The sequence below is a fragment of the Bos indicus x Bos taurus genome, chromosome 6 (genome assembly GCF_003369695.1).
Source record: "Bos indicus x Bos taurus breed Angus x Brahman F1 hybrid chromosome 6, Bos_hybrid_MaternalHap_v2.0, whole genome shotgun sequence".
Lineage (NCBI taxonomy): Eukaryota > Metazoa > Chordata > Mammalia > Artiodactyla > Bovidae > Bos > Bos indicus x Bos taurus.
In genome coordinates, this window is record NC_040081.1 from 2690110 (window position 1) to 2703393 (window position 13284).

Below are 13284 nucleotides of genomic sequence, written 5' to 3' on the forward strand. Positions count from 1 at the left end.
AAGTGCTGGTTCAAAGCTTCCTGACTCAAGTTTCCAATCTGCAGGGCCTCGCCCCATCAGGCGTCTTCCAGTCCTGCCATCCCTCCTTCCCATCTCAGCCTCCGTGTAACTGCCCCAGATCTAGCAGCGGGAATGTCTCTCCATCTGGCCTCTCACAATGAGCAGCGTTTCCCAGGACGCAGGGAAATCAGCGGCTTTAGGACCGCTCGGCTCCGCGTGCAAAGGCCTCCGGATCGCCCCGCCCCAGGGATCGCCGTTGCGTCCCGTTACGTCACACGCTTCCCGGAAGTGCCGCTGCGTTTGCAGCGGGGGCGCGTCTCCGGACGGCCCCGCGTGTGGTTATCGGAGCGGCGCGTGAAGCGGGCCTGTGCTTCGTTTCCGCGGCCGCTGTCGGCGAGGTGGTGAGCCTCCCGGCGCGAGCGTCCTAAGTTTGCGCCATGGAGGTGGTGGAGGCCTCCGCCGCTCAGCTGCAGACACTGAAATTCGGTGGCGCCGGCGTCGGAATTGGCCAGGAGGTGGCCGCGCCGGCCCCGGGCCCCGCTCCGGTCGCAGCGCCGCCGGCAGACCAGGGGGCCCCGGAGTCTGCGGGCGAACCGTCGCCTCAACTCCTGCCGCCGTCGCTCCCGGGGCCGCCTCTGGAAGGGAGCGGCCTGGAGACGTCGGACTCGGACTCCGACTCAGATTCGGACTCGGACAGGTCGTGCCCCCGGCGGCCGGGCACGTGGGGATGGCTCTGGTAGCGGGAGGCCGGGGCCAAGGAGGCAGGAGGGCGCAGGAGCCGGGGCGCGTCCCTTGCCGCGTCTGCAGTGTCCCCGGGAGGGAGCAAGGCTGTCGGGGCCCCACCTCTAAGGCTGGCGGTCCGAGAGCCCTCTGTGGACAGTTTGTCGTTTGCAGTTAGAACGTAGAAAACCTGAGAGTGGGGGCTTATTCCGGTGACCACTCGACGTGGTATGGCCTTGGGGGTTATAATTTAAGGTTTGTGGCAAATCTTTTTCTCAAGTTTAGTGTGTACTCTTGCTGGTTGAACCAGATAAATGGGGCATCAGATAAAGGATTTTTGTTTCTTTTCAGATTGACTCCTGACAGTTTTGGTAGTAGAATTTCTCTGGTGATGAATTTTTCAGGAAAGTGATTCAACTATTACTACGTGCTTTGCGTAGCTTTTGAGGCTTCTCCAGCCCTACCTCCTGTCTTTTATATAGGAAAGTTCTGTGGTGGGAGGAGAGTTCACTGAACCACGCTGAATCTTGTCTGCAAGTGTATGAGTGTGTTTTATGCCATGCTGTGTCGGTGAACAATATACACACGATGCTTGCCTTACATTCTGGTGAGAGGGACGAAAAATGAAGTAAAAAAAAAAAAAGTGAGTTGTTGAAAATTACAAGGAAGGACCAAGCAAGGCACTTGTTGTAGAACCCAACCAGGTAGGACCCTCAGGCCATGTTAATTTTCATTCTAACTGCTAGAGAAATTTGAAGAATTTTAAGCAGATGATTTTCATGCTCAAGTTAGCATTTTAATGGTTTACTCTGTGGAGAAGGAACTGAACTGTGTGTTCAAGAGTGAAAGCAGAGTGGTTGGCTTAGTGTGAAAGCAATGGGAAAGACGTTGTATTAGTCCACCGTGTGACGGTGTTTGGATTGAATATTTTGAAACTTTCCCGATTTGGATCGCCAATAGATGTGGCCTATGAAGAGGGGCATCAAACTGGGTGTATGGCGGTGCTGTTTACGGAGATGGGGAGAAACCTTTCTGGGATGGGGGCTGTAAACCAATAGGAATGTTAAATTTAGACAGTTAATTTGAGGTTTCACTGTCAACAAATTGAAGATGTCAGGGAAGCAGTAGGAGGACAATTCAGGTATGGAAATGTAAATTTGAACATCAGATTACAGGTAAAACTTACTTTAAACTTTTTTTTGGATATGTATTTTTAAATTTATTTACTTTTAATTGAAGGACAATTGCTTTAAAATGTTGTGTTGGCTGGTTTCCGCGGTACATTGACGTGAATCAGTCACAGGTATACGTTTGTCCCCTCCCTCTTGAACCTCCCTCCCACCCTATCCCACCCTACTTCAAACATTTTATTGTGGACATTTTCGGACTCAGAGTAATATAATGACTGTACACATAGCCATCACCAAGTTTCACAGTTTCCATTATTTCCTAGCTTTATTTAGTTATTTTTGGCTGTGTTGTGCATGCATGGCTTTCCTCTAGTTAGGCGAGGTTGGGGCGGGGGGCGCTGCTTGATTGTGGTAGGTGGGCTTCTCATTGTGGTGGCCTCCTTGTGGAGCGTGGACTCTAGGTGTGCAAACTAAGTAGTTGTGGTACACTGGGCTTAGTTGCTCCACAGCATGTGGAATCCTCCTGGACAGGGGATTGAACTCATGTCCCCTTCATTGGCAGGTGGATTCCCCATCACTGGAGCACCAGGGAAGTCCCCTTAACTTTGTTTTACCTAACATTTCTAACTTGATAGTTTTAAAACAAGTGTCAGACAGCATGCCACCTTTCCTGTAAATTCTTTACTGTGCATTTCTGATAAAATATTTTTTACATAACAACCATGTCATTATCAGCTGTAGTAGAATGAACCCTAATTCCTTAACATCAGCTAGTAGCACTCTATATTTAGATTTTTCTAGTGGAATAGGAGTCATGTTTACCAATTTCATCATTGACTGAGCATGCAATACTTTGATACAGTTCCAAGGTTTCTACCTCTAGTGACTGGATTCAGGACTAAACAGTGAAATACAAGAGAAACTGAAAGAGAAAAACAGAATTAGTAGGGAGAATGCACTGTTTTTAACTTGTGAGTTTGTAGGTCATTAATTTGGCAGCTATTAAGAGTTTAGGGGTGGAGCTTAGGGATATCAAGACTGAAAATTTAGCAGTTATCTGCACATTGGTAATGATTGAACTCATTGGAGGTTATACATGGAAAGAGTACCGGAGAGAAGAGATGAGTATGGGACTTGTAGAAACAGCACATAAAAGGAGCTGAAGGGGGTACCAGTGAACAGTTCAAGCTAAGAGGATAGTTTTTGGCTCTGAGAATTGTTGTGGAAGTCAAGGGCTAAAGGGGTTTTCAGAGAGCGGAGTGTTCAGCATGGATGGTAACTTGGAAAAGTTTCCAAATTGAAGACTGAGAAGCAAGTCTCTTTGCTTAATTGATCTGATCCTTGGTGACTAATAAGACAGGTGCCTGGCCCAGAATTCTCTTTGGTCAGTGATTTGTCACGTGCTTCAGACTGATGCATCACATAAGAGACAGTTGTAAAAAGAGGGTTTGGGTTAGAGCAGGGTTTGTGATCAGTTGATTAGAGTGCTTTCCAAACACTATAGTCAATTTCAAAATGCTAGCCTTTGAATTATACCAGCAATGATAAACATCTAGTAACGCAGATATTTTCTAGTTGAATAATCATATTTTAATACCATTGTAATAATGCTTTTGTATCGTTTTCAACTTTTTCTTCTCTATAGTGAAACAGATTCCGATAGTTCAAGCTCCTCCTCTTCCTCATCATCGTCTTCATCGTCTTCCTCTCGTATGTCCCTTCCTCCAGTTCTGTCAGATGGAGAAGATGACTTACTAGTTGAGAAGGAAAATAAGAATTTTCCTCTTAAAACAAAAGATGAGTTACTTCTTAGTGTAAGTACTTAGATTTGTTACTAAACTTAATTTATATGTTCTGAAATATTTTATGATACTGTTATCATTTCATTTGGCCTGTATCTGCTCCATGAATTTGAAGACCACTCTCAACTTTTACTGGTCATACTTGTGCCATGCCTTGGCTTTCTTAAGTGAAAGAAAGAATTGATTCTGAATAATTTTTCAGGTTTGTTTCTAATGCTAACTTTTGATAATGTGCTGGGCATCTAGTTTAGCTTGCTGCCTTTCATTCTTATCTTCCCTAAAGATTGTAAGATGTACAATTGTTTTTTTGGAAGGGGTCCAAAACTCAGAGAAACTTTAGTTCAGTAGCAGTTGAAACTGTTTTTTTAATCAATTGCATTTGGAGAAATAGAAAGTAAAATTAGATCGGTTGCACTTTTGAGGATTTCTGTTTACTGGAAGTTTTTGGAGCGTTATCATTATTACAGTTGGAGAAAACTTGTTTATTGTGGATAGATATTTATTGGCATTTGAATGCATGGTTATTTCCTCTTAGACTGTATGCTGTTCCTAGGAGGTTAATGATAGTCTTGTTGAAGCCTTATGGTATAAGAGGAAAGTCTTCTTAGAATTTCACAGTATGGGCTGTATTGCCATATGGTTTTTTTTTTTTTACAACTCCCACGTGTACTTTTAATTATTGTTAATGTTTTTAAGAAATTTAGTGGTCCCTAATTATAGTTATAAAACGCTTAAACCAGTGAAGTAGTAAAGCAAAATTTGAGAGAAATTTTTAAAGCCTAGAGACATTCAGGAACCTTTTCATGACCATACTGGATCAATTATTTCCTTTTTCTCTACTTGTAATAAGGAATTTTCTATCTCAGTTATGCCTTGTGTATTGAGGGAACCCTGGAATTTGTGTGTGAATTCATCAGTGATTTATGTTTTCATACTGCCGACCTTAATCTCAGTGGTTTTTTACACAGAGGCTCTCCCAACTTATGATTATTTTCTGAAGTTATTGGCAGATTTGTTTGGTCTTGTCCCTGTATCTTAATCACTTTTCTACTTAAATCTCTCTTAGAATATAAGAATCAACAAATAAAGGATCATAGTACTTTGGTGTGTACACGTGTTTCATTTTCTTATTTATCCTACTGGATCTGAAATTCTTCCCTTGGGAATTCTTGAAATTTAATGCAAAATCTTAGTCAATTTATTTAGGTATTTTTCTGGATAGAGTGCCCATATTTTCATCAGAAAGTCAAAAAGAGTCTGTGTCCACATTTTTGAAGACTGGTTCATAGCTGATCTTTGTGGCTCATGTAGTGCCCAGCAGAGTGCTTTTCAGATATCGGGCTGTCAGTCAAGAGTAATACGTGACTTGTGGAATGGGTGAGTGAGTGGGCATGTGACATTCACTCATGTTTAAACTATTACAACACGCCTGCCATGTGCCAGAAACAAGACCCATCTGGTTTCTATTCTAAATACACCTACTGGAGAGGCAGACAGTAAATGACGGGGAGAAGTGCTGGAAGTGCTGTTGAATTGTGTGAATGTATGCTTAGCTCATATCAAAATTCCTTTTTTTGCTGGGGAAAATATATTAGTTTTTAAAACTTGAAATAGTGAGAGGGTGTCTTCCTTTTTGTGCTAGTTCTGAAGGATCTTTGGGAAGGATGGAAGGGGCAATCGTAGCCTTTTTTTTTCTTTTAAATTTTGAATTCTTAACTAGCTCCTCATACTATTTTATATTCTTAGGATTAGAAAGCAAATGTACTAGAAGTTCCTACTCCTACATATGGTTTTGGAGATATGTAGAGGAATGAGTTCCCTGGTCTGCTGTAAATCTTTTAGGGCTGTAGAAGAGTATATGAGGACTCTTTTGGGACTTGCGCTCTCAAGGTCAAGGGAAGAGAATGACTTGGCCCTGAATTTCAAGAATGGTGTGGCTTCAAGTACTCATTGTCTTTAGGATCTACTCTTTGTTATTAAGAAGATGTTTCTGCACGTGGCTGGTGGCTGGGCCTCTGATACTCCTGAATGAACGTCATGGACAGAACTTGGATTGGTTTACTGGGAGCCTGGTTCATGGGTCTGAACAAATAATTGAAGCTAGTGAGATGGGTATTCTGATTGCCTGGACATGAATTGCATGGTCACTCGTATACTCTCATGTGGAGAGTGTATAGGAAAGTGTAAATGAGAGAAAGCGAATGGGAGAGTGTGAGGGTGGGAGTGTATGTGATAAGTGACAGAAAGGGAGTGCGAAAGGGTGTGAATTTTGAAGAGTATGGGTAGTATCAGCCACATACAAACCACAAGGGATGTGTTCATGGGAAGGGGAGGCTTAGAACATGGCAGCTGTTGTTCAGTCAGTGATAACATTTATCTTCTGTGGAGGGAACGAGGGAAATACGTGGAAGCAGTTAATCACATATGACATAGGTTGGACTCTTGGAGCTGCAACAGAGACCAGATTACATTAGGAGAAGGAGATTTACTGTAAACTTCCTTGGCTAGGAAAGCCACTGGGAACCAAGGTAGCTATTGAGGATGGCTGTGCTGTTTCTTTTATGTGCTTCCTGGCATTCTCAAAGCTCTGAGTGTCATTTTATTTGCTGACTCACTTCTGTTTGCCTGTAGATTCAATCATTTTACCTCTAGCTTGCACTTGGGTTTCTTGTTCCTGGCTCTGTAGAAAATTTGATATGTTCTCCTCTCACTTTCTCCATGAACTGGCTATTCATGCCATATTCTTTGCTGACTTTTGAGACAGTCCTATTACTTAGCTTTGAATTTGTCTTTTTTCAGATGACAGTTCATGCTTCCTGGGACGAGCCCCCTCCTTTGTTACATAAAGTAGCTCTACTGCTGCTGCTAAGTCGCTTTAGTCGTGTCCGATTCTGTGGGACCCCATAGACTGCAGCCCACCAGGCTCCGCCATCTCTGGGATTCTCCAGGCAAGAACGCTGGAGTGGGTTGCCATTTCCTTCTCCAGTGCATGAAAGTGAAAAGTAGCTCTAGCTGGTATTGAATGTGCCTTTGTAGGTCTACTGGTGTGTATCTTCTCAGGCAGCAGGGCTGTGCAGTGGAACTGTTTGCTGTGTGTAGTCTTCTGATTTCCTAATGAAATTCTGAAGAAAACCAGTGAAATCTCCTGTGTTGTCTTTGCAAAAAGGTGTGCATAAATTCAAATGGATCAAATATTTAGTACCAGTTTCAGAGTTTGTGATACATCTGTGAGATCTTTAGAACAAAGACCAGCTTTACTGGTGTTATGGCCTGACTCTTCATAAAGTTTCTTATATTCTGGACTGTTTCCTATTGTTGAGGCATTTGTTGTCGTTCAGATGCTAAGTCACGTCCCACTCTTTGTGACCTGTGGACTGTAGCACGCTAGGCTTCCTTGTCCTTCTCTATCTCCCAGAATTTGCTCAAATTCATAGTTGGTGATGTTATCTAACCATCTCATCCTCTTTTGCCCGCTTCTCCTCCTGCCCTCAGTCTTTCCCAGCATCAGGGTCTTTTTCAGTGAGCCAGCTCTTCTCATCAGGTGGCCAAAATATTGGAGCTTCAGCATCAGTCCTTCCGGTGAATATTCAGGGTTGATTTTCTTTAGGATTCACTGTTTTCATCTCCTTGGCGTCTTAAGAGACTTTGAAGAGTTCTGCAGAATCACAGTTCGAAACCATCAAATAATTCTTTGCCGCTCAGTCTTCCTTATGGTCCAACTCTCACATCCATACATGACTACTGGAAAAACCATAGCTTTGACTATATGGACCTTTGTCAGTGAAGTGATGTCTCTGCTTTTTAATATGCTGTGGAGGTTCCTCATAGCTTTTATTCCAAGGAACAAGCGTCTTTTAGCTGCACTCATCATTTGCAGTGATTTTGGAACCCCGCAAAATAAAATTTGTCATTGTTTCCAGTTTTTCCCTATTTGCCATGAAGTGAGGGGATCAGATGCCATGATCTTTGGTTTTTGAATACTGAGATTTAAGCCAGCTTTTTCACTCTCCTTTTTCATTCATCAAGAGGCTCTTTAATTCCTCTTTGCTTTCTGCCATTAAAGTGGTATCATCTGCATATCTGAGGTTGTTAATATTTCTCCAGGCAATCTTAATTCCAGCTTGTGATTCATCCAGCCTATATTTCACATAATGTAAGTAGGGTGACACCATACAAACTTGACATACTACTTTCCCAATATTGAACCAGTCTGTTGTTCCATGTTTGGTTCTAACTGTTGTTTCTTGATCTATATACAGTTTTCTCAGGAGACAAGTAAGTTGGTCTGGTATTCCTATCTCTTTTAAGAATTTTCCAGTTTGTTGTGATCCACACAGTCCAAGGCTTTAGCGTAGTCAGTGAAGCAGAAATATATTTTTTTCTCATATTCCCTTGCTTTTTCCATGATCCAAGGAATGTTGGCAATTTGGTGTTTGATTCCTCTGCCTTTTCTAAAACCAGGTTGTACATCTGAAAGTTCTCAAGTACTGTTGAAGCCTAGCTTGAAGGATTTGGAGCGTTATCTTACTAGCATGTGAAATGGGCACAACTGGTACTTTGAATGTTCTTTGGCATTGCCTTTCTTTGAAATTGAAATGGAAACTGACCATTTCCAGTCCTGGGGTCACTGCTAAGTTTTCCAAATTTGTTGACATACTGAGTGTAGCATTTTAACAGTATCATCTTTTAGGATTTTAAATAGCTCAATTGGGATTCCATAACCTCCAGTAGCTTTGTAGTGATGCTTCCTAAGGCCCACTTGACTTCACACTCCCAAGTGTCTGGCTCTAGGTGATTGACCACACCATCGTGGTTATCCAGGTCATTAAGACCCTTGTGTATAGTTCTTCTATGTATTCTTGCCACTTCTTTTTAATATCTTCTGCTTCTCTTAGGTCTGTACTGTTTTTGTCCTTTCTTGTGCCCATGTTTGCATGAAATGTTCTCTTTTTATCTCCAAATTTCCTGAAGAGATTGATAGTCTTTCCCATTCTGTTGTTTTCTTCTTTGTTTTCATTGTTCATTTAAAAAGGCTTTCTTATCTCTCCTTACTGTGCTCTGGAACTCTGCATTCGGTGGGGTATATCTTTCCTCATCTCACATCTCTTCTTTTCTCAGCTATTTTTAAGTCCTCCTCAGACAACCATTTTGCCTTTATTTATCTTGAGGATGAGTTTGGTTACCACCTCCTGTACAATATTATGAACCTAGTTTGCCCATAATTCTCCAGGCACTCTGTCTACCAGAGCTAATCCCTTGAATCTATTTGTCACCTCCACTGTATAATCATACAGGATTTGATGATTTAGGTCATATCTGAATGGTCTAGTGGTTTTCCCTACTTTCTTCAATTTAAGCCTGAATTTTTCAATAAAGAGGTCATGATCTGAGCCACACTGAGCTCCAGGTCTTGTTTTGCTGGCTGTATAGAGCTTCTCCATCTTCGGCTGTGAAGAGTGTAATCAGTCTCATGTCAGTATTGACCATGTAATGATGTCCATGTGTAGAGTCGTCTTTTGTGTTGTTGGAAGTGAGTATTTGCTATGACCAGTGTGTTCTCTTGGCAAAACTCTGTTACCTTTTGTTTAGGCATGCTGAGCTTAACTTTTACCTCTTTAGTCTGTTTGTTAAGCAGGAATGTTGCCTTCCTGGATCTAACTTTTTAAATCGTTTCTATTGTTGGACAGTTAGATCCTGATGATCTACCTACTAACTATTGCAGATCTATATTTGTAAGTATGTGGGAACTAAAGTGAAGTGACCTCAAGATTGTCCTTTTGGAGTTAAACAGAGCTGCAGCGGTCCTTTGGGATGACAAGATGTTGTTATAACCTGATTTAAAAAAGTTGAGAGGAAGAGGAGGAAAGAGGGATTGGTCAGCCATAGACACATTGGAAAGGAGAGTAGTTGTAATCATCTCTTTACTTAGTGCAGGAATGCAGTATAGGACTTAAAGTTAACCAAGGGGAATCATTCTTTTAAAACATAAACACTTGAAAGCGGAGAAGATTTATATATAATCTATACAATAAATGTAAAGCAGCACACATATTACAGTTTTGGAACTACATTTAAACCACATAGGGTTTATGAAGTGTTTCAATGAATTGGAAAATTAGATTCTTTTTGAAGAATTTTCTCTCAGTTCTCAGTTGAGAATGTCCTCAACTCTTCTTTCAAATAAATTAGATGTGATGAAGATTTAGAATCATAAGGACATTTATAGGATTGTGACATTTCTAAGTCTTAATCAGAAGTTAATTGTATAAATTAGTGCCCATTGTTTTCTCTTCTGAAAACCTGAAGTTACATATTTAAAAATTATGATTGCAGTGTTTATGGGGATAAAACATGAATAATACTGCATTAGAGATAATGTGTATTTATGTGTGTAATATAGCATGACCAAGAAAAACATTTAAGTACTTGTAGGTAACTCTTGGTAAATTTACTTTCATAATTTAGAGACTGCCTATATTATATATTATATGGAGTATACAGTAGGCAATATAATTATGCAGTGTAATTAGGTTGGCACTTTGTGTAGTTGTAATTAGGGTGAGTACAGTTTTTCTGATTGTGACAGTGAAGACCCGTATCATGAAACTTCCTAATGTGAGGATCTGGAAATACCTAGGCCACCTGAAGTGATCAGAAGTTACAGTGGATTATTTCAGTTTTTTTTACTTCTCACAGTCTTGAAATTGTCTTGCACCTTGTTCTACTCTTAATATCGTTGATTGACTACGGTGTTTTCAGGGCCTAACTTGATTTAAAAGTTTTGTCCTAAAAGTGTAGACCTTATTTAGCTTCAGCTTTTGTTGAGTCTAGTATATGTGGAATTATCATATCGTACCTTAAGACTGTTGATGACACTTTTTAATATTATTCTCAAAATGCCTGATATTTAAATGGCTTATATACTTGAAAGGAGGTAGGTTTTCAGTAATATTTGGTGCTTTTTAAAAACAGTGCTCACATTTTTTTAAAAATTAAAATTTTGTACTGCATTGCACAGTTACTTCAGTAAGCTTCTATGAAGCACAACTGATCCTGGATAAATACTAATTTATTCAGTAGAGTACCCATATGTGTCTTCTGTATATACATGTATATGATCATTATTACAGAAAAACATTCTATTAGGTTCCCTGACCCCTGTAGATTTTAATGAGTGAGTTGTGGCTGTTTTAGAGGATAAAGACCAATGTCTGTAAAGAAGACTCCAGCTTGGCTGGAGACACAGTTGGCTGCCACGTGCAGTCCTCTGCTCCTGGCTAACAGGAGAGAGTGGTGGGATAGTTTTGTTCCACTTTCCTCAGTTTTTAAAGTTCTCCCCAAACTGGCATCAAATGGGTTAGTTGCCATTTGGAATGTTTGATTTCTTTCTCACTATTTGCTGCCCTTTTTCTGTGTTTGTGAGTGAAAACCCAAAACAAGGTTCTTTAGATAATTTTACCTGAAAAGATCATGAATTACTGATTTTTCCCCCTCCCCCAGTGATAAGCCTTCCTTGAGCTAGGGAAGTCAGGGCCATTGTAAGATATTGTTGTTTTTTCAGAGGGCCATTTCTGACTGATTAGCTCCTTCCATTTTTCTGATGAAAGTCTTAGACACCATTTTTTGACTGGCGTATCTACAGTTTAATTTTTAATAGGATGAATTTTAATGTTAGATGCTACACATTTGAATATTTTGTTTAACTGAGCAATGATAGACTGTTGTTGATCTTTCACAGTTACTTGAGATGTGGTTGGGACCTTGCATTTCTTTAATGCCATAGCTGAAGAGCATAACATCTGTTCTTCAGAATCAGAGTAACTTTATTCAAGTCTGTTATGTAATTTCTGTATTAATATTCTGTCTTTTTGATTGCATGCTGTTAAACATTTTTAAAAATTGTACTATTAATCACTTGTATGAATTGTTGAGAACTTTTTTTTTTTTTGCTTAGTTTCTCACTACTTATAGATAGATAAGAAAACTGATAACCCAAAAATGACTTTCCTGATGCAGTGAGTGAGGAAGAGCAGATTCAGATCTGGCATCAGATGGAGTCTAGTCAGCTCTGTTTTTCAGTTCCTGCTTAGGACTTTTTCACAGCACTGGAATTTGATCATTTGAACTTCCCGATTATTTGGTTTTTGAGTAATGAGCATAATTTGTAATGGTGAAAGATGATTCTGTCATCTAATTTAAGCTTTCCTACATTATTGTAAGAAACCCTCTGTTGCCCTTTAATAAAGCCTTTGATTTGGATCTGTAGATGCGCCAGAAGTAGAGGATTGGATTTCATTAGTATGTTGACTTTTAGCATTTTGCTGAATGCTATGCCTATTTTTGGTGACTCAGTGGTAGAGAATCTGCCTGCCAATGCAGGAGATGTGGATTCAGTCCCTGGGTCAGGAAAATCCCCCAGAGTGGGAAATGGCAACCCACTCCAGCATTCTTGCCTGGAAAATCCCATGGACAGTGGAATCTGGTGGCTTAGAGTCCATGGGGTCACAAAGAGTCAGACACAACTTAGCAACTAAGCACGCATGAAAGCATAGATATTTATATTTAGCTGCAGATTGTATATATCCAAAATAAGTTGTTAGTTTCTTTTTAATTTTGGAAAGTAGCAAATAACAATAATGATAAAGATTGATCACACACCTTCATTTCCCAGGTATTCAGGTTAACGTCAAGACCTAATATGGTGCATACTGTTAGAATGTGGTCCTAAAATTATACTTGTATTAATGGCTAAAAATAGATGGTCCGCTTATACTTGGGTATATATTTAGTAATGGAGGGCTCTTTGGATGTATGAGAGTGTAAAGCAGTGCTATCCAGCCAGTCCTCCTGCAGTGATGGACATGTCCTATTATATTAACCCTGTCTTTATACCACAGCAACAGAACACTTGAATGTGGCTAGTGCTCCTGAAGACTGCATTGTAAATTTTATTTAATTTTAATTAATTAAATTTAAATAATCAAATTAATTAACATCTTGTATTAGATAAGCAGAGTAGGAGTCTTTCCTACTCACTCATTAATCTTTCTATGAGGGTCATAGGTAAACCAGGCTCATGTTTGAATCTTCCTAACTAGCTGTAAATAGGTTTCTAACTTTTTGTTTTCATGAGACTCGGTTTTGTTTATATGATAAAGGGCCTGGATTTCCCTCATCATGTCTGCCCTCAGCCTTTTGGTTTGTCGTTGTTACGTGTCTCATCTCTGACTCTATATACTCTCCACTGGCAAGGCACTAGTGTCATTTACTGTGTGTTTTGGTCCCTTTCTTTTGTTCTTTGTCACTGGAGTGTGCTTCTCCTCGTCTCTATCACACATACACATCCTTTCTCCACTTGTGGAAAACAAAGTTTTGGTTTTTATTTGAAGGAGGTTATGAGACTAAGCAGATTGAATTTTGTACCAGGGCAACTGCTGTATTAGTTACTCTCCTGGCTACAATAATACTTGCTGCTGCAAACCTGAGGTATCTGTGTGTCAGTTCTGTGCAGTGAAGCTTAATTGGAAGCCACCCTTTTTTACTTTCTTTTTGAGAAGGCTGGGTTGAGATCCTTTTCATTCCTTGAGGATTCTCTCTTGAATTTTAAGAATTGTAGTTTCATTATCTGATTC

General features: G+C 40.3%; 1 protein-coding gene across 1 annotated transcript in view; it reads left to right on the top strand.

The window, feature by feature from the left end:
• Positions 1–293: 293 nt before the first annotated feature.
• Positions 294–13284, top strand: part of NAF1 (nuclear assembly factor 1 ribonucleoprotein) — a 50427-nt gene continuing 37436 nt past the window's right edge. The window contains exons 1-2 of the mRNA XM_027543690.1: positions 294–697; positions 3496–3664. Of these exons, the coding sequence (XP_027399491.1) occupies positions 438–697; positions 3496–3664 (429 nt within the window). The 5' untranslated portion in view covers positions 294–437. The remainder of the gene's footprint in view (positions 698–3495; positions 3665–13284) is intronic.